Here is a 26,398-nt window from a genome sequence, read left to right as displayed (position 1 = left end):
TGGAGGTGATCACAGTAGTGAAGATGCAACAATAGGGGCACTTTCTAGAACCTGGGTGAATGTTCCCTTGATCACCATTCTCCTACAAAGCAGAATATGCTGGTTAAGTCAAACACAGTGTCTAGATGGCAGTTTCCTACTGCTGCATAAAAAGCAGGCAGTATTGGAGGGGTGGCTTCGGCAGCAAAGAATCTTCCAGAAAGAGTATATGTGTGTGGTAAGAACACAGTGTTTAAAATCAGACAGACCCAGGGTTTGGAACTTGCCTGTCTTTCTAGTTGTGTTTTCTAAAACCCAGTTTCCTCTTCTGAAAATACTGATAATATTAGTTCTTATCCTAATGGCTTTTGTGAGATATAAATGAGGGGGGAAAGTCCATGCCAAATGCTAACTGAGCATAGTACCTGGCACATGATAAAGGGCTTAATAATTTATGACCTCAATTTTTATTTTGCTACAGTTTTGCCTAAGTGTCTGCCCCAGGAGCTTTCCCTTCGCATGGCCCATCTTATAAGTGGTCTTCTTGGTACCCTTGGCTTTCTGCAAGTTTCTAGTTTGCTCCCACTGATTTCCACATGCAGCCCTTATGTGAGGCAAATGGGAGGGAAGGCCAGGAAGGGGGTGAGGCCAGCCTTCTTTGCCAGTACTTAAGGGAACACAAAAGGTTCCTCAAATTCTGTTGGCTTTTTCTTAAAATTTATTGAAAATCTATTGTCCTTTCTCTAAATCTTCCTGTCCATTTAGACTACAGAAATGCTTCCTTTATTTAGCTAAGATTAGATATACACACTTAGGCTCTTTCCCCTTCAGGGATAAATCTTTGCAAGCAGGCATCTGGCCAGATCTCTGTCCCGCTCACTGCATGTGAGCAGTGTGTCCACAGGCGGGAACGGTGGCAGTGTTTGTGTCCTGCTCTCCTCTACTTTTGGATTTTGCTGGAGGACAAACTGTGTGCTTTTGAATGGCTTCTCTACTTCATACCTCATTTCTGTTTCTCTCACTGAGTGTGATATTGGAAGCATCTTTGTTTCTATTCAGTGAAAATCTAAGGAATGTGCTCCCCCAGGGTCCCCTCAGGAACAGATAACCTTCACAAGTGTAGACAAATGAAAGAAACTTTTGTGCAGTGTACACTGAAGGTTGGTTTTATCTCAGTGTTTAAAAATAGAATTTTTATCACGTTCTGTAGTTAGGTCTTGTCCTATTGTGTGACCCTCTACTTGTGTAGTGGAGAGCTGATGGCATAGTACACAGATAGGGTGCACATTCTGCCTAGGCCAGGCCTTATGAATATGTGTCTGCTGTGGAGTCTTGAAAACATTAACAAAGCCCCAGCAAAAGACAGCCTTCCCTCATTTTCCCAATGTGCCCTGGCCAGGGTGGAGACTTCTGGCCCCTCCTGCTTTCCCCTTGGGAACAGGAGTGGGAGGTAAAGTTTCAAAGATTTGCTTTTAATAACTTGGTGGAAAAGAGGTTTGGTATCTATAAAATTTGTAGGAGTTTATTGAAGAGAATTCCTGAACATAAAGATGAGGCACAGTAGTTCTTAGAAGAGGATTGAAAGTAAAATACTCTCCTCCCACTGAGTGAGCAGGACTTGATAAGCTTCCACTTTAAGGGAATGTATCACATTGACATTTATAATGAATTTCTAGTACAATTTCAGTGATGATGAGCACCACGCTTTAACATTTTTCTACTTTCTCCAAAGAAATAATTGTCCAAATTCTTACTTTTTTTAAGGTAAACTTTAAAATTTACATATATATGATGAAGAATATGTTTCTTATTATGGTTGTAACAAATTACCACAAAGTTAGTGGCATAAAACAACACCAATTTATTCTTTTTCCGTTCTGGAGGTGAGAAGTCCTCAACTCAAGATGTTGGCAGGGCTGGATTCCTGTCGGAAGTTCTAGAACATCCATTTCCTTACCTCTTCTATCTTCTAAGGACTCCTGTATTCCTTGGCTTATGTTCCCTTCCTCCAGCTTCAGAGCCAGCACTGTAGTATCTTCCAACTTTTCTGAGTCTAACTAATGCTTCCTTCTAGTAAGGGCCCAGAGATCCTTCACCACATCTAGGGAACTTTGTAAGTTCCCTTTTATGTATAAGATGCCATGCTTATAGGACATGGATATCTTTGAGAGGACCATTATTCTAACCACAGTACATTTTTTAGAAGTGATACATGTGTAAACACTGCTAGGTTAGAACATAGGACATCACCAGAATCCCAGAGCTACTAACTTGGAGCATTGATTAGCACTATTTAGGGCTTGGGCTGATGGAATACTCTTTAAAAAATCTTGGAGCTGGGTTGTGGCTCAGCGGTAGAGCACTCGCCTAGCACATGCGAGACCCTGGGTTTGATCCTCGCACCACATAAAAATAAATAAATAAAATAAAGGTATTGTATCCAACTATGACTAAAAAAATAAATATTAAAAAAATCTTGAATGTGGTTTTATCCAGGGTACTTGTCACTAAATCCATAAATACAGCTGTAAATGCACATCAACAGATCTGGCACCTTTGAACTTTGGACTCTGTGCGAGTGGTGTGGAAAGCCCAGGGGGGTGTCATACAGACCTGGAGTCACTAGAGCTGGAATTGCTTGACATGTGCATATCTGCTGTGTAGCTACTGATCCATTGATTACAATTTGTATTGATTTTAGGAACGGCATCAACTGCAACTCCAACTCCTGGAGCATGAAACAGAAATGTCAGGGGAAATCACTGATTCTGACAAGGAAAGGTAAGAGGAAATGCCCTTTGTCACGTTGTGAATATCAAAGGTAGGTATGCTCTGTTCTTGTGGGCTCATTTGACCCTTGCGTTTTCACTCATGTGGTTTTCACTTACTAGAAACTTATACAAGGTGACATTGGATTGAGAGCTTCCAGTGTGGAGCAGGTTCTTTTAGGCACTTACATCCATCTTTCCCCTGCACTAGTTGTTGGGCACACTCAAGCACATCAAAGATGCCGCAAGTGCAAAAGTTCAATCTATAAATGTTCTCCCGAGCCTTGAACTCTGCAGGATGTACCTTGTTGATGAGAAAGCTCATCAACTATGACTAATACTGTTTGTCCTGGAAATTAATTTTAAAATGCTTTTGTTTGTTTCTAAACCTTGGATTGCCCTTTGGTTATGGGCATATAAAACCCTGGATGGAAAATATGGGAGTCGTCCACTTTCCCTCTAGATATGGAAAGGCAGAGCAGTGGCCCTCCCATGGCTGTCCCTCAAAGGAAAGGAGGCTGGAATATTGGAGCACTTTGAGTGAGTCACTTAACTTCCCTGAGGCTCTTTACTAGACTGTCAAATGAGAATTTTTTTTTTTAAAGGCGGAAAGGGTGATAATGTTGAAAGCATGGTCCCTCTTATAGGATCACATTAGGATGGAACTTTAGACCATACTTCCCACCACTTAGTATATGCTGAAAAAAATACCTGTTTTCCTTCCTCTTTTTTTTAAATGTTTTAGTTGTAGTTGGACACAATACCTTTATTTATTTATCTTTATGTGGTGCTGAGGATCGAACCCAGTGCCTCACCCATGCTAGATGAGTGCTCTACCACTGAGCCCCAGCCCCAGCCCCTTCCTTCCTCTTATGTAACTTCAGAGTTGTCAAGGTTATAGAAGTGTTTTTTTTTTTTTTTTTTTTAACTGTAGTATTGAGGAGGGACTGGCAGAGCTGAGTGGTGCAGACTACCAAACCCTTCCTCTAATGCTCCATGCTGGGGGCCCCCAAGGCTAGAGTCATCTGGGGCTCCTTTGATTTCTTTGAACCAAAGTCAGAGAATCATTTGTGCTATTTCAAAACAAAAGTATGAAATGCTCTGTGACCTGAGCAACTCTGTTTTGATGTGGAGAAGGTCTTTCAACATGTTCTCTGTTTATCCCAAATAAATTATGTATAGGCTAACTCTGACTCCAGCTTTTCTAGGACTCTTGCCCTGGATTTCACATATTTTATTGTGTTGCTAGACTCTCCCTCTCTGTCTTTCTAATCATGGCAACTGGATGCTCCAATCCTGTATTAACCCTGACTACTGTCTTTTCCGTATTTCTGGGTACATCTTTCTATACTGCATGTTATATTTCCTTTTCTGCTATTATACCTGTGAGTGGAAAAAAAAATTCTCTTTCCCCGGAAGGTGTAGCAATTGGCTTTACATAGGATACAACTTGAAAGTGGGAACTTGGAAAAGTCCTGTCTTCCTTCTAGTCATCTAGGTTGTGCACTGTAAGAAGAGCCTGTCTTGGAGTTTCTTTGGCAGTATTTCTACAAAGTGGTGACCTGTGCTGGTGTGACTACATTGGTTTAGGACTCAGTTGCTTTTTTCTCCCTGTGTTAGGTATCAACAGCTGGAGGAGGCATCAGCCAGCCTGCGAGAACGGATCAGACACCTAGATGACATGGTGCATTGCCAGCAGAAGAAAGTCAAGCAGATGGTTGAAGAGGTAAGCAGCAGCGCAAAGCCTTGGGACCAGGAGTGCTTCCTGTGGTGGGGAGACTTCAGCCCTAGAATGGATGTGGCTCTCTCAGCAGTTTCCTCTGGCTCCCACATGAACTTACCCAGGCAGGGATTTCTTCATATGTCTGGTGATTATCCTTCTAAAAGAGGGCTTTCTCCACACAAAGTATTGCAGTTAGAAAGCTGTGAAGGCAAGTGGGTTCATAAATGCACCCTGTCTAGGAGGACAGAGATACCCTCTGTGGTGTGAACAGAGAGGTTGACTTGAGCTCAGGGCGCTGCAGCCTCCCAGACCCGCCTGCCTCTCCCTCCCAGCCGCCACTGCTGTCCTTTCTCCATGTTTGAGTGCCTCTTCCTGTGCTGCTCCTCACACTCCCTTTCCTTGTCTGCTTCTCTCTTTTCTCCCAACTCCGTTTTCTCTCTCACTCCTGTTCTTCATGCTTTCTTTTTTCTGTAGTCCTTTCTCTTTCATAATGATCTCTATAACATGAAATGAAGTCACATATTTATTCTTCTGGGGATGTTTTACCTTTTTTCTAAATGAGAAAAAGCAGGTAAGTTGAACACTTACATTTCTCTAAGAGGAAAGAAGAGATCTTTGGGCTTGGTCAGTGTTGTTCATCTCTCTCCCTCTTGTGCTGACTTGATAGAGGAGAGTCCATGCTGTTGTAAAGCCTGTCACATATTATTGTAGTTTGATAGAAAAAGAATAGTCAGTGCTAATGGGGTTATAAGAAATCCCTTGGGTTAAATTCTCTAACTTGCAAAAGAGAAGAAAAGGCATTAATTCAATTCAACATTTGTTTGTCACTGGAGAACTGAAAAAAAATTTTTTTTTTTTGCCTAATACTAAGCACAACCCTAAAGAGATATCTGTTTTATTAGTGAATTATTAAAATTAAAAGTTTACTTCTGATAAATAATTCATACACATGGTAGACAACATTCAAAGTTTATGTGTTTTATTAACCCATAAAATATTGGGGATGTTAGTGTGGTGGAGTTAAAGTCAGTGAATTAGAAGGGTGAGGAGGGACACTTTTTTTATTGGCTATAGGATAAGCACACATGTCACCCAGATAGAATTTTGTCCCCAGAAGAGAAGCCCAACCATACCATGTGAATCATGTCTTTTATGAGCTTGCACAAAAGTCTCTGGGGAGAAGTGGAATCAGTTAAGGAGAAGCTAGGCCGTACCTTTGTCTGATTTCCACCCCAAGCAGTGGCCACAGGGGTGATTCTGGCCTGCCATCAGCACTAGGTAGATCTCAGAGGTATTTCCCAAGGGGAGGCATCACTTGTTACAGTTCCATCTCAGTGAACCTTGGCTTTCAGGGCATACTTTTTCTGCTTTTGAATTTCACACACTGGAAGTCTGGGGCAAAGGTGATCTCTTGTTGTCTCCCATGGGACTCCTTACCTGTGGGAGCTGCATTTCTTCCTCCTCACTGCAGGAGACTATACTATTCTCATGTGACATGTTGGAAAACCATAAAACAAAACTTCACACTGATTGGCTTTTGAAGCAGTTAAATCCTTATATGTAAGGGTTTTAGAGTGGTAGCAAAATTAGATAGACTTTGTTATAAAGACACTTGAAAGGAAGTATAGACTTCTCTGCTTTGTAACCTGCCAGATTAGAATGAAGGTACCAGTTTGAATGAAGTGGGGTAACATGCATGTGCATACACATGATTATGTCTCAGTAAATGAGACTTTTGGCTCTAGGACTCCCCAAAGATACCAAAATCCTTGAATACTCAGATCCCTTGCATACAATTTATGCGATCCTTCCATGTACTTCAGATGATCTCCAGATTACTTATAATACCTAATGCAGTGTCAAGGCTATGTAAATAGTTTATGCAGTGTTGTTTAGGGACTAATGACAAGAAAAAAATCTGTACATGTTCAGTACAGATGCAATTTTTATTTTTTTAAATATACTCAAGCTGAAGTTGGTTAAATCCACAGGTGTGGAGACAAAATGCCAACTGTGTGTGTGTGTGTGTGTGTGTGTATGTATGTATAGGGGAGCATGTACATATATCAATGTCCATGCTGTGTTCTCTCTGCATTCAGAAAGCCCAGTCACTCATAAGGATGGCGCCTTTAGAGTTGGCGCCACCTAGGGGCTGTCTGGGTTTTAACAGTGAATGGAGACTTAAAAAAAGAATGCTTTTTTTTTTCTGAATTTAAATCACCTAAATCAAATAGTAAAAATGATCGTATTTTTCTAGTATACCATTTAACTTCTACAACAAAAGAATTGTTGAAAAATCTCAGCTGTGTATACATTTATGGAAATACACATTTTTTTTCTTAAAGTTAGAAACATGGAAAAGTGGCATTGACAAATGAGCACTTTCAGAAGAGCAGGACCAGGTTGGAAGGAGTTGAGAGTTCTGATAATGGGGGCACTGGTTGGAGAAATTGGGGAGGACATAACCAAGGAGCACTGTGAGAGCTGTGCTCTTAGAAAGTAGAAGAGGAAGTATATTTTGGTCTGTATTATGAGGCAGAGCCAGGCCAGAACCACTGGGTGGCACTTGCAAGAAAAAAATTTCAGTGCTTCATTCAAAATATAGAAAACGTTTCTGATATTGGGAAGGTATATAGCCCTTCACCAAGGGTGTCTTCCTCATGAAGTAAGAAGTCGAGTGAGGAGCTCTTCAGTGTTCCAACAGAATTCTGTGTTCTGTCATCTGAAAGGCTGTGTGGAGGAAATCCAGTACCTTTATATAAAGAATTTTTTGTTGTTTACTATGATGTGCCCCTTCTTATGATCTCAGCATTATTACTTTGCATAATGAGTGAAATCAGCTAAACCATAACTAAATCCCTCCAGATCACTTGGGCCAAGTTTTGAAAAATCCAGATGACTGAATTGGTCAGTGTGAGTTCTTGAATTCTGGCTTTAGAAGAGAAGTATATTTTTATCTGGAAACACTTGCTACTGAAAGAGAAAGAGAGAGGAAAGAGGCCGATTTGGCCTAGGATAGAGCCAGCCTTCAAGCAGATATTAGGGACAGTTTTCTTTCCTTCATGCTGAATCTGAAAGCTTGTATGCACCACAGCTCCACCTTTAGCAAGGATGGGAATCCAGTTTCCATCTACCTCTAGTGTCATTTTGGTCTTAATGTCTATGAAGAAACTTATTAATTTGATTGGCTTCTTTTTTTCAGCTCAAAATGTCCAGGTACTACTACTGAGGCTCTTGGAAACCTTAAATATTAAGCAATCTATCTTTTCCACCCCTGTAGGATATCATCTCATAAAAATAGTGGTAATGATAGTAATCTAAATAAAAAGTGACTGGCCCACATTTTATAGTCCTTAGTTCAGTAATGTCATAATTTCCATTGTGTGGGACAGTAAGGACTTGTACTATATAAGAAGGGTTTAGGGTGGGGAGGGGACCTTTTGAAATGTTGGATGAGTACATATTTTTTTTCTTTTTTAATTTTAATTTGTTATATATAACAGCAGAATGCATTAAAATTTATATTACAAATATAGAACACAATTTTTCATATCTCTGGTTGAACACAAACTATAGGCACACCATTTGTGTCTTCATACATGTACTTAGGGTAATGATGTCCATCTCATTCCACCATCTTTCCTATCTCCATTCCCCCTCCATTCACCTTCCTCCCCTTTGCCCTATCTAGAGTTGAGTACATATTTGAAGGGGTCAATTCATTGAAAAAAAAAAAAAAAGCAAAAAGAACAGTGTCTTCTGAAAAGTGTAGGGTAAGTACCTGCACTAGTCTAGGTCTTTCTACAGGATTATGTCGTTTGTCATGGAGGTCAAGCTTCTTCTTCCCATCACTAGCTCTCTTAGCTGATTCTGCGTCTGACAAAAATAGTATGCAAAACAACAATGACATCAACAAAGCCCCACCTGTGCAGACTGGGTACTGTGGGCCTTTTAGGCTGCTTTTTTACTCTACAAGTGATTCCAGACTGCAGCCAGGGTTGAGACCCATGCCCCGGATTTTCATAGCAGTGGCCTGACTCCCCCTGTTGGGTTGGGTTTCATGTTTTTCATGAATTCAGCCAGCCTCCCTGGGAAGCTCCTAGACCTGAGGGGAAAGCTGCTGGTGAACTTGGAGTAAGAAGGTCTCCATGGAAGAAAGCCCAGGGGACTAGTCATCAGGGATTGGAGCACTAAAATGAGAAAGCTGGTCCAAGTCTGAAACTATCCAGGTCTTGTCAGACAAGCTTTATTCCTTGCCAACCCCTAGATCCTGGGTCCTGGGAGGATTCTATAAAAACTTGTTCTTAATGCTGTATTGGCTTGGGGGTATGCAGATCATAACATCTTTCTATAGTCATCCAGATCAATCCTGGAGGGATGATATTACAAAGGGGACTGAGATGTCCTTGTTAAACAGAGAATAGAGACTGAAGTTTACAGAATCCAGTCTACATAATGTCCTTGGAGGCTGGGAACCTAACACTTAACACAGAGACTGAGTGGTTCTCCTGGATCCTTTTCCCACTGTGCACATCTGGGTGTATCTGCTCTCCTCCTGGTTTAAACAATCTTCTTCTATTTATCAGAGGACCTTACACTTGGCTATACTGTACCTCTTTAGAAAAGAGACAAACAAGCTAGACTTGATGCACACCTGTAATGCCAGGGATTTAGGAGGTTAAGGCAGGAGGATTGCAAGTTTGAGGCAGCCTGAGCAACTTATCAAGACTCTGGTCTCAAAATAAAAAGTAAAAAGGACTGGGGTTGTGACTCAGTGGTAGAGCGAGCCAGGTTCAATCCTAGTACCGCCAAACAAACAAAACAAACAGAATGCCTTGGTGAAATCATATTAACAATGACCACTTCTGAAGTGGAAGACACAGCAAAATGGTTTCTCAATTCCTATCCAATGTTTTTCAAAGTATTTGCTCACCATCTCTTAGACCCTTTTCAGAGTGATGATGCCCTCATCATAATGTGATGACAGTTCCTTGGGGAAACAAACTGAATGGGGGTGGGGAAGGGGGACGGATGACATGTGGCTCTTCAGAGAGTAGCGACTTTGAGTTTCTGGTTCCTTGGCCAATTGGCCAAACAGGGCTTCCCTTGTCTGTTCTGTGTGGAGCCCCTGAACTTATCTCCCCAGTCCATGAGTCACACAAGAACCTCTTGTGGGCGGAGATTGGAGATTGTTAGGGATGACAATAAAAAGTAACCTGAAAAGTTATTCATTTTGTTGTCTATAAAATGAGGTTGATATCATTATCTGAGAGATTTTTGGGTAAGAGTTAAATGAGATGATGTCTAATAAAGCATTGTGTTAATTGGAACATAGGGAATGCCTAATAAATACTAGCTGCTGCTATTACTATTACTGCTGGTGAATGTCTTCCTGTTGTGTACACCTTCAGTAAAGGGAAGTGACTGAAAGCAAGTGTAGCTGATTAAAGTACTGACCAATACTCAGGGCTGCTGTTTTTTCCTTTTGGAGGCCGTGCGGGCAAAATCAGATCTTTTGGTACTCTGCTCTCTTTCCTTCTGGGCTCTGTGCTGATCTTTAGCTTAGCCATCAGACTATTGAGTAGAATATTTACATGCAATGCAATTTTTAAAATTTAAATTCTTCCCAAGAAACTTCCATTTTAATTGGCTCAACCATTTGCTGTCACAGTTCATTTCAAAGTTGTTGTGGTGCACTGGAGTGTGCCACACAGAAACACACTTTGGCCAAATGTCCTGTTTAGAGGATTCCGTTTCTCGTCTCTGATAATCAGCCAGGTTGGGGTAGGGGAAGGAGCTGTAGCACTAAGCCCTCATCCCTAATCCACTCAATTCAACTGTCTCCAGATCATGTCGCACGAGCTCTTCTCCAGATTTAGTCTACGGCTCTTTGGAAGATGATACACTGGTATTCTGCTCTGTGTGGAAGCGATTCCCTCTGCTGCTCCTGATTAGAAGAACACTTGTATGCCCTCTGCAGGAAGAGGTGGTATTTACTGTGATGAGCCAAGGAACGAAAGAGGAAGGACATTCTATTCAAAAGAAAATTGGATCCTGTGGGGCTCTCATTTGTGAAAACACCCACATACTGTGACCTCAACTTGTACATCATAAAACTGCAGAGTCTGGAGAAATCCGAGATCCACAGAGCACTTTTTAGACATTTAGGTTCTCAGACATCAGGAAAGAACCACAATGAAAAAGACTACTCACCATAATTCAGGAAGTGTAGATTGACCTAGGATCTTGGAACATGAATCCTTTCTTATGGAAAAGCTGCTGAGGACACCAGATATAGTGATGGGAAGAGAACTTGAAGAACTTCAGTGCCCTGAGAAGGAAGTGTGCCCCACTGGATCACACCTCACAAAAGACAAGCAGTGTCATGTCCCTGTAGTGTGATTGCATTTGGGAAGTGGCCCTCAGGTGTCCTTTCCGAATGGGTATCAACACTAGTAGGCTCTCTCTCCTTGTTTGTTTAAGGAAAGTTTATCCAACCTGGGCATTTTGCCAGATTGGACAGTTCAACAAACCTCGTGGAAAGAGAAGTATGTCTGATGAAACTATTTGGCTAAAATATACTGAAGTGAAATATAGCTCATGTATACTTTATTTTTATAGAGGTCTTTCTGGACATCCACAAGTGCTGGTTTTTCATCAAAACTTAACAGTGTTGCTGGGAACTAGTTGGTCGTTGCAGCAGCAGTCTTGGTGAAGGGGGTATTAGCTTCTGTAAATCAGTGGACTGGGCTAATGGAGGTAGTTCATGGGGAGGCCCACCATGCCTCTGACACTGGATAGTTCTCTCCCCTCACATCTTTGTGGAAAAGCAGGTATGCAGATGTTTTCTTGTCCGCATTTGCCCTTAGTCTTTCATTTTGATATTTCTATCTGGCCCCTTTCCAGTCATTCCCTACTTGCTTCAGCCACTTCTGAAATTAACTGCTACTAAGTAGCTGCAACCAGTTTACCCTGTGCCTGGTGCTCCATTTAAACATGGATCCCACACACCCTTCTGAGCATCCAGAGTTCCGCAGGACCTGGAGTGAGCTTGAAGAACAGCTCACCTGGACGCTACACTGTGGCGGTGACTTACACTGTCCAGGAATTCCTCTACTCATCCCATGCTTTTCTAAGTCTCTGGTGGAAAAGTCTCTGGCATTTGTTCTAGTGGAATAGATTCATTACCCATTTTCAAAAGGTGCGATAATCGGAATGAAGGGAGTGCCATGACCTTCAGAGATAGTGGAGCACCAGCTGAGTCCCCTAGGAGGTGGGCTCCCCTGTTTCTTCTCTCTTTTGGATATGGACAATACCTGGAGGCCAGAAAGGCCTTGTTTTGGGGAGCAGATAGTAGAGGTCCAAGCATCTCTATTAACCTTAGAGTACCTCCTAAATATTATGGCCTAGAGCCTCATTACAGCTTCCTCTCATCCTGGCCGTGGTCCTGGGCTAATTCATGATCTTCTCAAATCTGCGTTCCTTCCTCACACAACTGGTATTCAGCTGCTCTTCTCTGCCTTTTCTGGTGTCCTCCAGTTCACTTCTTTCTTGCCTGGGGATGTGGTAGGAACTTGAATTACTGCCTAGCAAAACCCGAGTTATGTGTTCAAACGCACCCCATCCCCAGCCTCCCTCGCCCTGCCCTTAACTGCATCTCCTCTCCTGTCTGGATGCTCCCACCCAAAGGAGGTGCTCCTTGATAGTTTGAGGCAGAATTTATTTATAGTATATGAAAATGTTAGAGTTTTGAAGTCTAATGTTAAATATGGTATTAGTTACATCCTTGTTTTAAAAACCTTAATACTTTATCCAAAATGCAAAACTATTAGAAGGAGCATAATTGTGTGAACCTTTGTTCTCTACGTATTCTTGCAAGAACTATCACAGTGCACTTGATGATAGAGCTTGATTAATGTTTTCATGGCACCAGTGTCTTCCCTAGGGAGAAGGTCTTTTCTTTGTAAATGTCACTGAATCCATGTTCTCTTTATTGAACTTGTTTCTCATTTGCTTTGAACTCTTCTCAGAGACCTGGCTGACCAGTTTCTGTCCCTAGGAAGTTCATGAGGCTGAGTAGTTCATGTTCCAGGTCCCTACCAGCTGTTGAGCATGTCTCTTTTTTCAAGGCTGTGTATGCAGACCTCACATTCCCACATTCACCCCCTCTGAGTGGTTTCCATTACTCTATTTTGTAAGTCCAGGAAACTGAGGCTTACAGTCTTAGAAAATAAGTAGCCAGAAGTCTCTCAACAAATAATGGTGGTGCTGGTTCCACTCCAAGGTCTTCGACCCCAAAGCTAGCTTCTTCTCAGTTTTTTGATTGGGGGAAAAAAATCAAGCTAAAGAAAATTAGAGATAACAATAAAAAACTCCACATACCATTTTCTAGAATTAAAAAATGCTGACATTTTGACATGTTTTTGTTTCTATTTTTTTAAAATAAAAGGAAACATTGCAGATAAAGAACAGGTTCTTCTTCTTTTTTTTTAATTCCATCCAATTCTACCCCTTTTCCCACTTCTACCCTTCCTTCTCCTTCAGAGGCAATTTGGTGTCTATCCAGGCCATGAATCCATACTTTTAGTACAGAGATATGTGTTTATTATTAGTATATGGCTTATTTTGTGTTGAAAATTTTTGCATAGATTTTAATCTATACTGTAGAAAATAAATCATATTATACACATTTTGCAACTTACTCTGTGTGTGTGTGTGTGTGTGTGTGTGTGTGTGTAGTACTGAGGATTGAACCCTGGGGTGCTCTACCATCGAGCTACATCTTCAGCCCTTTTAAAAATTTTGAGACAAGTTCTCACTAAGTTGTTGAGGTTTGCCTTTAAGTTGTGATCCTCCTGCCTTAGCCACCTGAGTTGCTGAGATTACAGGTGTGTGCATGGTACCCAGCTGCAAATTACTCTTTTTTTCTTGTTTTGTTTTTGATGTTATTACATATACATTTAAATTATTTATTTCATTGGCTGCCTAATATATTTTTATCTGAATGTATTGTAATTTGTCTAACCTGTTGATAGACATTTATTTGTTTCCCAGGTTTATTATTCAACAAACTGCATCAAACATGCCTCCATCTTCTCTAACTGGGAAATACCCTTGCAGGAGGAATGGCCAGGGCATGGGGTTGATGCAGCTTAGCTTTACTGGATACTGCTCATGTGCTTTCCAAAGCATTCCTACATTACGTCATATATGAGAGGGCAGAATTCTCCAAATGCTCATCACCACCTGGCACTGTGTGGACTATAATTTTGTCCAGTTATGAAATAGCATCTCATTGTTTTAATTTTAATTTGCGTCAGCCTGACTTCTACCCATTCCAGATCTCTTGACTGAGCAACTTTTCATAAGCTCCTTAACCATTCAGGTGTCCTCCTTCATGTATATGGGTGATAATACATCCTCTGTTCATGTTTATATTAGGTTTTTATCTTTTCTCCTGCTGGTTTGTATAAACTCTCCATATTATTAATATTAATCACTTATCAAAAACATTTGGGTGACCTAGTCAATGGTGCTTGTTTGTGGTGTCTCATATTGTACGACTTTTAAATCTTGGTAAAGTTATCAGTCCTTTTGTGCTCTGCTGTACATCTTGTTTGTTGTAAAGATATCTTCTGTAACTGTTTTGAAGTTTTGTTTTTCTTCTTTAGGTCTTTAATTATGCCCCATGTGCCCATCCCTTCCATCCTTTCCCTACTCAATTTTTTCATGTAGCACTTATTGCCTGCTAATGCACTTTGTACTTCTGCTGTCAGTTTTACTTATTTATTTTGTTGTTTTCTCATTGCTAGAATGTAAGCTCTATGCAGGCAGGGACTTTTGTCTGTTGTGCTCATGGCTGTATCCCTGATACTTGGCATGGTCACTGCCCTGTAGGAGGTGTTCAATAAATATTTATTTGATAAAGAATAATCCATGTGGGATTTATTTTTTTGCATATGGTATGACTAAGGCATCTTTTTTTTGTTTCGCTCATGAAAGCTTGTTTCTTAAAACCATTTTTTTAAATGTCACCTTTGTAAAATTGTACTTCTTTGCCCTGTGCCACTGTCTTTGAATACTTCTGTCCTCCTGCCCCTCTGCTGAAGTCTAAAGGAAAACCCAGGCCTTTGCTTAGTGGGAGTGGGATTGAGGCAGAGCCAGGAATAGCACACAGGGAGCTCTCCTCTGATGGGACAGTTAGTAAACACGGAAGAAGTACCTTTTGTGAACTGAGTCCAGAAATAGACATGAGTTCCTGCTCTCAGAGGACTTTCTGGCTGACATTTCAACTCCTCAGGTCTGAGACAGAATAAGTGATATGTCCAGTTGTGAGCTTTGTGTACTGGGAACACAGAAGCAGGACCGCATAGTGGTTAAGTTTGAAGGCCCTAAGTAAATGAAATCTGGCTTTGCATCCTGCCTCTGCTCCTGATCAGGCTTTGTATCTTGAACAAATGACTTATCCTTTCCAAGATTCTGATTCCTAATCAATAAAATAAGAATAATCATCATAGGCCTTCCTCCACGGATGATTATAATGTGGCTGTAAGGGCCACTGAGAGCATGCATGCCAAGTGCTAATAGCACAGTGCCTATAAATCAGTACTAAATTTGGTGTGGGCGGAGAGACTTCAGGGAGGAGGTGGTGTTGGACTGGGTCTTGCAGGATAGCTTGAATTTTTCGAGGCAGGAATTGAATGAGTGGGAAGGGTTATACCAGACAAGATATAGAATAAATAAAAACAAAAACATGGAGGCCAGAAAGCATAGGGTGAGTCCAGGGAACACTGATCTAGTTTGACTGGATTAGAGGAGAGATTGCTAAATGAAGAGGCTGGAAATGTAGGTTGAGAGTAGTCGTGGTAGGTGGTCAACACCAAGCCAAGAAAAATCGTCTTTATTACTTTGCTCATAATTCCTCAGTGGCTCCCTATTTCCTGATCATATCTGAGTCTCTGATTGAGGTTTTTGGCAGTGGGTGCTGGACAGATAGGAGGGGAAAGGGCAGGAAGGGCAGCTGGGAGGGAGGCTGGGCTAGTGCTAGGGAGGGCTGATGTCCAAGGGTACTTGAACTTCATTCGCGAACATTTTTGAAAATACCATTTGTTTAGCACCAGGTGTGAATATATGTATATATTCATTACAATATTCTGAAATAGTTCTCTCCCTGGATATTGCTATGATGCATCTGGTATTTTGTCTCTGAAACTGCATTCATCAGAGAAAGCACAGGGATAAATCAGCTGCTTCCCCACTTCTCCATTCCACCTGCCTCCTCTAAAGTCACAGGGAAATGAACAGCCTGAAGAATGAGGGTCCTTGCAGGTTTTTTGTTAAAGAGCTCATGCCAACCTTCTTCCCATCCTCTCCTCACTTTTAGGGCAGCAATGCAGTGCTAGTTTGTTGCCTCAGGAAGGATGGGGGCAGACAAACCTCTGACCAGCAGGAAGGTGTGAATAAAAGAGCCTGGGCCTCTCCCAATAGAGAGAGTCTTTCTTGAGTTGAGGTCTTGGCCCCACCAACGTGTAGGTGCTTGTTGAGGGGATGAACAAATGGTGAATCTCTTGGATCCTCGTTGAGTGAGGATAACCACCTGAGTTCGTTTCTCAGCATCGAGGGCTAACCCTGCAAAGGCCAGGTACCCAGTGCACATCCTTCCTGCCTTCTCAGTGAAAGCACTCAGATTGGGAAGCCAGTTTATCCACCCTTACTTGACATTTTTATAGCCAAGTCATTTTTAGGCACCCTGGAGAATCAGTTGCTCTCCTTAAAGAGAAGTTAGGTTATCTTTAATAAAAGATAGAAATCATACCAAATTAGATTATTTTACCTCAGAAGGCAGTTTCAATGGATTCTTTTGAATAGCATAGTTCTATTATTATATATTACTTCAAACTTAATAGAAAAAAATTGATTAAAATATGTGCCTTGTTCATATGTAGCCTGGCTGAATGCCACAAGGCACATTAATTGAAAATGAATTTCCACAAACCCAATCAAGCATCATGAAGATGAAAAATGTACCTTTTCCCCTCCGTTCCTTCATTGATTTTTCATTTTGCCCACTCAGAGCTTCATTTAGCAATTCTTCAGTTGAATTTTGTTGTGGCCTTAATTCATTCCCTTCACTCCCTCCCCACAAATGAGATAATGTTCCATTTTCCTTCCCCTTATTAAACTGTTCTTTCATGCTGCATTAAGGCAGGGCAGATTCTGATCTTGTCATATTTCTCTATGTATTATTTTTTTAATAAAAGAGTCTAAGCTTTATTATTTTTATTCTTGAATTTTGTGATGGCTTTTATCAAGGAGAATGTACTTTAAAAATACAATAGCTATGAAATTACAGCATTAAAGACTTTCAAAGTAGAATTAAAGGAAGCTATAGCAAAAAAATAAAATCATTTTCAGAGAAAGAATGTAAAATATCAATTTTTTTTCTCTCTCTCTCCCTCCCTCTCTCTCTCTCTCCAATGCACTATATAGGGATCAAACATGATTCCTGTTTTGTTGAGGGAAATGGAGACGACTGTCTGCCAGAGTGATCAAGAGGTTGGGTTAAAACAAGGCCCTGTCAGGACAAGAGGAAACCAAGGGAGCATCTGGTAGAAGCCTGGCTGAGCTCTAGAAAGTTCTTGCCTGTCCTGTTCCATCCCTGCCTAGTCAGATCACTGGTTTACTGGATCTGTAGGGGTTTTGAAAACAATAATGGGGAATTTTGAACTATTTCCTTGGGAAATTTTTAAAATTTCAAATAACATAGCAACATAACTTTCCCCAGAAAAGGCTATTGGAACTCAAAATAAAACATCATTTTGCTTAATTATGACCTAGAATTCATAATCTAAACGATCTCATTTTGTTTAGTAACATTAATTGGTAGTTACACATCATTAATAAATATTTCAATGGAAAAATTAATTATTTATTTATGAATGCAGTTCAAACTAGGAAGTCTTTGTAAATGAGGGTCCACAGGAAGGAGTAACAAAGCAGGGGGGTTGGTGACAGAGGTTGGGACACTTTGTTCATTAATGTGTGGTGGAGTTTTGTGGTGTGGGTGCACATAATATGCACAAAGCCCCCAAACCCAGACTTGAATAAATGTGCCTGTGGGCCTCAACTGGCTATTCCTAAAATTAAAGTGAACACATAATAAACTTCAAAGAAAATAATAATGTCATAAATGGTCTGGATTTTAAAAATCTAGTTCTCTTTCCCTTATAGGATCTTTTTTTTTTTTTAATTTTTTATTGTGGGTTGTTCAAAACATTACAAATTTCTTGACATATCATATTCGACACTTTGATTCAAGTGGGTTATGAACTCCCACCTTCACCCCATACACAGATTGCAGAATCACATCAGTTACACATCCATTGATTTACAAATTGCCATACTAGTGTCTGTTGTGCTCCGCTGCCTTTCCCATCCTCCACCCTCCCCCCTCCCCACCTCTCCCCTCCCCTCCCCTCCTCTCTCTCTACCCCCTCCACTGTATAACCCTGAGGGTCTCCTTCCATTACCATGCAATTTCCCTTCTCTCTCCCTTTCCCTCCCACCTCTCATCCCTGTTAAATGTTAATCTTCTTCTCCTGCTCTTCGTCCCTACTCTGTTCTTAGTTACTCTCCTTATATCAAAGAAGACATTTGGCATTTGTTTTTTAGGGATTGGCTAGCTTCACTTAGCATAATCTGCTCTAATGCCATCCATTTCCCTGTAAATTCTATGATTTTGTCATTTTTTAATGCAGAGTAATACTCCATTGTGTATAAATGCCACATTTTTTTTATCCATTCGTCTATTGAAGGGCATCTAGGTTGGTTCCACAGTCTTGCTATTGTGAATTGTGCTGCTATGAACATCGATGTAGCAGTGTCCCTGTAGCATGCTCTTTTTAGGTCTTTAGGGAATAGACCAAGAAGGGGAATAGCTGGGTCAAATGGTGGCTCCATTCCCAGCTTTCCAAGAAATCTCCATACTGCTTTCCAAATTGGCTGCACCAATTTGCAGTCCCACCAGCAATGTACAAGTGTACCCTTTTCCCCACATCCTCGCCAGCACTTGTTGTTGTTTGACTTCATAATGGCTGCCAATCTTACTGGAGTGAGATGGTATCTTAGGGTGGTTTTGATTTGCATTTCTCTGACAGCTAGAGATGGTGAGCATTTTTTCATGTACTTGTTGATTGACTGTATGTCCTCCTCTGAGAAGTGTCTGTTCAGGTCCTTGGCCCATTTGTTGATTGGGTTGTTTGTTCTCTTATTGTCTAATTTTTTGAGTTCTTTGTATACTCTGGATATTAGGGCTCTATCTGAAGTGTGAGGAGTAAAGATTTGTTCCCAGGGTGTAGGCTCCCTATTTACCTCTCTTATTGTTTCTTTTGCTGAGAAAAAACTTTTTAGTTTGAGTAAGTCCCATTTGTTGATTCTAGTTATTAACTTTTGTGCTATGGGTGTCCTATTGAGGAATTTGGAGCCCGACCCCACAGTATGTAGATCGTAGCCAACTTTTTCTTCTATCAGACGGCGTGTCTCTGATTTGATATCAAGCTCCTTGATCCATTTTGAATTAACTTTTGTGCATGGCGAGAGAAAGGGATTCAGTTTCATTTTGTTGCATATGGATTTCCAGTTTTCCCAGCACCATTTGTTGAAGATGCTATCCTTCCTCCATTGCATGCTTTTAGCCCCTTTATCAAATATAAGATAGTTGTAGTTTTGTGGATTGGTTTCTGTGTCCTCTATTCTGTACCATTGGTCCACCCGCCTGTTTTGGTACCAGTACCATGCTGTTTTTGTTACTATTGCTCTGTAGTATAGTTTGAAGTCTGGTATCGCTATACCGCCTGATTCACACTTCCTGCTTAGCATTGTTTTTGCTATTCTGGGTCTTTTATTTTTCCATATGAATTTCATGATTGCTTTCTCTATTTCTACAAGAAATGCCGTTGGGATTTTGATTGGCATTGCATTAAACCTATAGAGAACTTTTGGTAATATCGCCATTTTGATGATGTTAGTTCTGCCTATCCATGAACAGGGTATATTTTTCCATCTTCTAAGATCTTCTTCTATTTCTCTCTTTAGGGTTCTGTAGTTTTCATTGTATAAGTCTTTCACCTCTTTTGTTAGGTTGATTCCCAAGTATTTTATTTTTTTTGAAGATATTGTGAATGGAGTGGTTGTCCTCATTTCCATTTCAGAGGATTTGTCGCTGATATACAGGAATGCCTTTGATTTATGCGTGTTGATTTTATATCCTGCCACTTTGCTGAATTCATTTATTAGCTCTAATAGTTTCTTTGTAGAGCCTTTTGGGTCTGCTAGGTATAGAATCATATCATCTGCAAATAGTGATAATTTAAGTTCTTCTTTTCCTATTTTGATGCCTTTAATTTCTTTCGTCTGTCTAATTGCTCTGGCCAGTGTTTCGAGAACTATGTTGAACAGAAGTGGAGAGAGAGGGCATCCCTGTCTTGTTCCAGATTTTAGAGGGAATGCCTTCAGTTTTTCTCCATTCAGAATGATGCTAGCCTGAGGCTTAGCATAGATTGCTTTTACAATATTGAGGTATGTTCCTGTTATCCCTAGTTTTTCTAGAGTTTTGAACATAAAGGGATGCTGTACTTTGTCGAATGCTTTTTCCGCATCTATCGAGATGATCATATGGTTCTTATTTTTAAGTCTATTGATGTGGTGAATAACATTTATTGATTTCCGTATATTGAACCAGCCTTGCATCCCAGGGATGAATCCTACTTGATCATGGTGCACAATTTTTTTGATATGTTTTTGTATCCGATTCGCCAGAATTTTATTGAGGATTTTTGCATCTAGGTTCATTAGAGATATTGGTCTGTAGTTTTCTTTCTTTGAAGTGTCTTTGTCTGGTTTAGGTATCAGGGTGATGTTGGCCTCGTAGAATGAATTTGGAAGTTCTCCCTCTTTTTCTATTTCCTGAAGTAGCTTGAAAAGTATTGGTATTAGTTCCTCTTTAAAGGTTTTGTAAAACTCTGCTGTATACCCATCCGGTCCTGGGCTTTTCTTAGTTGGTAGTCTTTTGATGGTTTCTTCTATTTCCTCAATTGATATTGGTCTGTTTAGGTTGTCTATATCCTCCTGACTCAATCTGGGCAGATCATATGACTTAAGAAATTTATCTATGCCTTCACTATCTTCTAATTTATTGGAGTATAAGGATTCAAAATAGTTTTTGATTATCTTCTGTATTTCTGAAGTGTCTGTTGTGATATTGCCTTTTTCATCCCGTATGCTAGTAATTTGAGTTCTCTCTCTTCTTCTCTTCGCTAGCATCGCTAAGGGTCTGTCGATTTTGTTTATTTTTTCAAAGAACCAACTTTTAGTTTTGTCAATTTTTTCAATTGTTTCTTTTGTTTCGATTTCATTAATTTCAGCTCTGATTTTAATTATTTCTTGCCTTCTACTTCTTTTGCTGTTGTTTTGCTCTTCTTTTTCAAGGATTTTGAGATGAAGTATGAGATCATTTATTTGTTGGTTTTTTCTTTTTTTAAGGAATGAACTCCAAGCAATGAATTTTCCTCTTAGAACTGCTTTCAATGTGTCCCATAGATTCCGATATGTTGTGTCTGTGTTTTCATTTATCTCTAAGAATTTTTTAATTTCCTCCTTGATGTCTTCTATAACCCATTGATCATTCAGTAACCTATTGTTCATTCTCCAAGTGATGTATGCTTTTTCCTTCCTTCTTTTATCGTTGATTTTCAGTTTCATTCCATTATGATCAGATAAGATGCATGGTATTATCTCTACTCCTTTATATTGTCTAAGAGTTGCCCTGTGACATAATATATGATCTATTTTTGAGAAGGATCCATGTGCTGCTGAGAAAAAAGTGTAACTGCTTGATGTTGGGTGGTATACTCTATATATGTCAATTAGGTCTAGGTTATTAATAGTGTTATTGAGTTCTATAGTTTCCTTATTCAACTTTTGTTTGGAAGATCTGTCCAGTGGCGAGAGAGGTGTGTTGAAGTCTCCCATGATTATGGTATGGTGGTCTATTAGACTCTTGAACTTGAGAAGAGTTTGTTTGACGAACATAGCTGCACCATTGTTTGGGGCATAAATATTTATGATTGTTATGTCTTGTTGGTGTATGGTTCCCTTAAGCAGTATGTAGTGTCCCTCTTTATCCCTTTTGATTAACTTTGGCTTGAAATCTATTTTATTTGATATGAGTATGGACACTCCTGCTTGTTTCCGAAGTCCATATGAGTGATATGATTTTTCCCAACCTTTCACCTTCAGCCTATGTATGTCTTTTCCTATCAAATGCGTCTCCTGTAGGCAGCATATTGTTGGGTCTTGTTTTGTGATCCATTCTACTAGCCTGTGTCTCTTAATTGGTGAGTTTAAGCCATTAACATTTAGGGTTATTATTGAGATATGGGTTGTTCTTCCAGCCATATTTGTTTATTTCTGTTACTAAACATGGTTTGTTTTCCTCTTTGATTATTTCCCCCCCCTTTACTGTCCTACCTCCCACTGTTGGTTTTCATTGTTATTTTCCATTTCCTCTTCCTGTAATGCTTTGGCGAGGATGTTTTGAAGAGATGGTTTTCTAGCTGCGAATTCTTTAAACTTTTGTTTATCGTGGAAGGTTTTAATTTCATCTTCCATCCTGAAGCTTAATTTCGCTGGATACACAATTCTTGGTTGGAACCCATTTTCTTTCAGTGTTTGAAATATGTTATTCCAGGATCTTCTAGCTTTCAGAGTCTGTGTTGAAAGATCAGCTGTTATCCTGATTGGCTTACCCCTAAATGTAATCTGCTTCCTTTCTCTTGTAGCTTTTAAAATTCTCTCCTTATTCTGTATGTTGGGCATCTTCATTATAATGTGTCTAGGTGTGGATCTCTTATGATTTTGCACATTCGGCGTCCTGTAGGCTTCTAGGATTTGGGATTCTGTCTCATTCTTCAAGTCTGGGAAGTTTTCTCGTATTATTTCATTGAATAGACTGCTCATTCCTTTGGTTTGGAGCTCTGTACCTTCCTGTATCCCAATGACTCTTAAGTTTGGTCTCTTAATGTTATCCCATATTTCTTGGATGTTCTGCTCATGGTTTCTTAACAGTCTTGCTGAGCTGTCTATGTTCTTTTCCAGTTGAAATACTTTGTCTTCATTGTCTGATGTTCTATCTTCTAAGTGTTCTACTCTGCTGGTAGTATTCTCCATTGAGTTTTTAAGTTGGTTTATTGCTTCCTGCATTTCTAGGATTTCTGTTTGTTTGTTTTTTATAACCTCTATCTCCCTGTATAGTTGATCCTTTGCTTCCTGGATTTGTTTGCGTAATTCATTGTCGAAGTGATCTTTCATTGTCTGATTTTGCTGTTTAATGTCTTCCTTGATACTCCAGATCATCTGAAGCATGTATATCCTGAATTCTTTATCTGACATTCCATCTGCTGCAGCTGTTACCTCTTCTAAAGTTGCGTTGACCTGCATTGCTTGTGGTCCTTTCTTTCCTTGTCTTTTCATACTGCTTGCGTATCTTTCCTGCAGGTGCGGGCGGCGGCTCTGCTCTCTCCTTATTCCAATTGGGGTGTCGTGGCTACCACGCCGGCAGGTCACTGGGCCTGTTCTGGGCGCTGGCGGCGGCTCTGTTCTGCCCCTACTCCAATTGGGGTGACGAGTGTACCACGCCGGCAGGCCACCGGGCCTGATCCGCCGGTCGGTTGCAGGTTTGCCTACCCTGCAGGCGCGGGCGGCGGCTCTACTCTGCCCCTACTCCAAATGGGGTGACGTGTCTGTCGTACCGGCAGGCCACTGGGCCTGTCCCGCTGGTCGGTCGCAGATCTGCCCACCTTTCGGGCACGGGTGGAGGCTCTGCTCTGCCCCTACTCCAATTGGGGTGTCGTGACTACCCCGCCTGCAGGACGCTGGGCCTGTTCCTGGCACGGGCGGCGACTCTGCTCTGCCACTACTCCAATTAGGGTGGTGTTTGTACCACGCCGGCAGGCTCCTGGGCCTGATCCGCCGGTCTGTTGTAGGTCTGCCTACCTTGGAGGCGCGGGCGGCGGATCTGCCCTGCCCCTCCTACCACGCCTGCGGACCCCTGGGCCTGATCTGCAGGTTGGTCACAGGTCTGCTCACCCTGCGGGCACGGGTGGCGGTTCCGCTCCGCCCCCACTCCAATTGGGGTCACGTGACCACCACACCGGCAGGGCCTGATCCGGGCGTGGGAGAAGGATCTGCTCTGCCCCTACTCCAGTTGGGGTGACGTGTGTACCACACTGGCAGGCCACTGGGCCTGACCCGCCAGGCTGTCACAGGTCTGTTTACCTTGCAAGCGCGAACGGCGGCTCTGCCCTGCCCCTCCTACCACGCCCATGTACCACTGGGTCGCGGGTCTGCCCACCTTGCGGGTGCGGGTGGCGGCTCCGCTCCGCCCCCTCTCCAATTGGGGTCACGCGGTCACCACGCTGGCGAGCCGCTGGGCCTGCTCCGGGCGCGGGCGGCGGCCCGGCTCCTCCCCTCTGGCTCGACGACAAATCGAGAGAGACTCGGGTGTCTGTGCCTCACCCCCCCTACCAGGAGACCAACTGTTTCTGTCGCCGCTGGTATTGATGAAGTTCTCTCCTCCGCCGCTTTCTGATGACATCAGATCTCTGCCATGTTGGTATCCTATGCGAATGGCAGCATTTCGTTCCCCTTGCCGGGCAACCAAAGCAACGGGTGAGTCCTGACCGGCCCTCAGCAGGACCCGGACCGAGAAGCAGTTTCCGCGGGCTCCTAGCCCCGGTCTAGGGAAGTTCCGGGAGCCGGAACTCGGCCGCTCCGTGCTCGGTGTAAGCTCCTATAAGTGTAAGCTCCAAGAAGCAGTCCCCGCGGGCTCAGTTCCGGGAGCCGGAATTCGGCTGCTTAGTGCTTGTTGTATGCTCTGATAGGAGCAGGGTCCAAGAAGCAGCCTCCGCAGGCTCCGCAGCCCTGGGCCAGGACGGTTCCGGGAGCCGGAACTCGGCCGCCCCGCGCTCGGTGTTCGCTCCGATAAGATCAGGTTCTAAGAAGCACCCAGGCACTGAACCCTAGCAATCTGTCTGCAAGCCGCAGGCGAATGGCAGCCTGAAATTACCTGTTCTATGGCTGAATGAGCTGCGGTCAGTCGAAAACAGGGATGGTGACGTCAGCTTTCCAACATGGTGGCTGCTGGCCTCCTCTGTGGTCTGACCGGTGTGGAGAACCGAGATGGACCGCTTCCTTCCCCCGTCTCGAACCCAGAATTCAGCCCTGAGTACGGTGCTTGCACGGCTGGCAGAAACTGCAGCGCTGTATCCCTGCGTCGCTATCTCCTCGTTTCCCAGCGCGCGCTGCAGACTCTAACCGCGGGGCGGTTTGCTGAATAAGCAGTGTTACCCTCCGTGCGACAAACCTCTCGCGTTTGAGTCCCCGTAGCCGATCCTCGTGCGATGGAAATCCTTCCTCCAGGTTCCGGAGCACCCCACTATTGCTGGAAATTCCTAACAAGATATCCTTTAGCCGTCCTGACTTGTCATACTCCCACACAGTGAAGCAGCACACGGGGGCAATGCACTCCCCTCGCCGCCATCTTCCTTCTCCCCTTATAGGATCTTAAACAGTTGGATTAAATGTGACTCTCAGTTTTGTCTTGTTTTGTTTTAGTTTTAAGGAGTTTATGTGAGAAATCAGCAGATCATTAACCAGGCACCACCAGATGGAAAGTGACTGGGGCTTCAACCAAGGGGTGTGAGGAAAACGTTTGATTGGTTAAAGTAGAAAGCCCCCTCATTGAAGTTAGTCTGCAGTTTCTGATTGGCGAAGTTCCTAGCTACAGGTTAATTGGTGGCTTCTGATGGGTAGAGTTCTTAGTCTTAGGTTAGTTGCCAGTTTCTGATTGGTTAAGCTTGAGCTTCATTTTCCTGACCTATGACGATGCATTCTGGTTGTGTTTGGTTTGCTTGGTAGGCACCCCTGGACCTAGAGCTCTAATTATTGTAATAACCCCCCGCTTTTGTTCAGTCTCTCATTTATGAGAGTTTGACCCAAACTTGGGTGTGATGCTCTTTGTCACCATCGTGGCTAGTTTGTGTCAGTGTGAAACTTGAGTGACTATCCATTTTAATGTGCCTTCTAGTATTAGTAAAGTAAGGAGTAGAGTTGTTACGCACTCTGCACTCCTAGTGTGTAACAATCTAATGTGCACCTCCCGTATGCTGTTTCAGCCGGTTTCCTATTTTACATGAGGCATTTCCTATGTATATTATTATTTCCCAGCTGAGAAACACCCAAAGAACAATATCTTGACAAACAATTGTTGTCTAGTATTTAATGATTATTTGTTACTGTATTTTTTTCATTAATGTCTCTTCATAGTCCCCAAATTCAACACTGAGTCATGTTTTCTGAGTCTTAACACTGTTGGACACTGGTCACATAATTCTAACTACACAACTTTATAATTTCCAACATCTAGTAGAAGTGGCCCATGTTCTACCTGCTACTAATGGGGGAAAAAAACTTCTCAGGAAGCTGAGAAATCTTACGACTTCCAGGGTTGAGCTGAATTCAAAACAGAACCTTCCTAATTTGTATACAATTTCATTTTGGTCTTGTTAACAGAAGCTCTTTTTTGAAATGGATTGAGAGAAATTCTTTTACTCTAGCAGTCTCTGTTTCCAAAGCAGTTTATAAAAAATTGTGGGTTGATAAGGGTGATTTCATCTCCGAGAAGTGATCTTCTGTATAAGATAATTGATTCACCATTCATTTGTTCTCTGTGGGTTTGGGTCTTTGCAAGGCAGAGATGGAAACAAAGGATAACAATAACATTGACATGTCCTAATGGGTTTGTTCAGAGGATTGTAGCATCACAGAGGAGGGGCATGGAGTTGGGATGTGCTGTCCTGGGAGATGACAGTGA

The 26,398-nt window shown here is 41.9% G+C and overlaps 1 protein-coding gene across 3 annotated transcripts in view; it reads left to right on the top strand.

The window, feature by feature from the left end:
- The window catches only part of LOC107138068 (myocardial zonula adherens protein), a 94,423-nt gene that overhangs the window by 39,914 nt on the left and 28,111 nt on the right, over positions 1-26,398 (top strand). The window contains exons 9-11 of one of the 3 annotated variants that reach the window (XM_048793339.1): positions 2,681-2,760; positions 4,368-4,473; positions 16,960-17,097. In XM_048793339.1, coding sequence (XP_048649296.1) covers positions 2,681-2,760; positions 4,368-4,473; positions 16,960-17,082 — 309 coding nt within the window. In that variant the 3' untranslated portion in view covers positions 17,083-17,097. Of the gene's footprint in view, positions 1-2,680; positions 2,761-4,367; positions 4,474-10,317; positions 13,248-16,959; positions 17,098-26,398 lie in introns of those variants that run through there. The other 2 variants (XM_048793340.1, XM_015480612.2) reach the window with 2 other exon arrangements.

This window comes from Marmota marmota, unplaced genomic scaffold (assembly GCF_001458135.2).
Source record: "Marmota marmota marmota unplaced genomic scaffold, marMar, whole genome shotgun sequence".
NCBI lineage: Eukaryota > Metazoa > Chordata > Mammalia > Rodentia > Sciuridae > Marmota > Marmota marmota.
The sequence above is the reverse complement of the archived record's forward strand: the minus strand, read 5'-3'. Positions and strand labels throughout refer to the sequence as shown.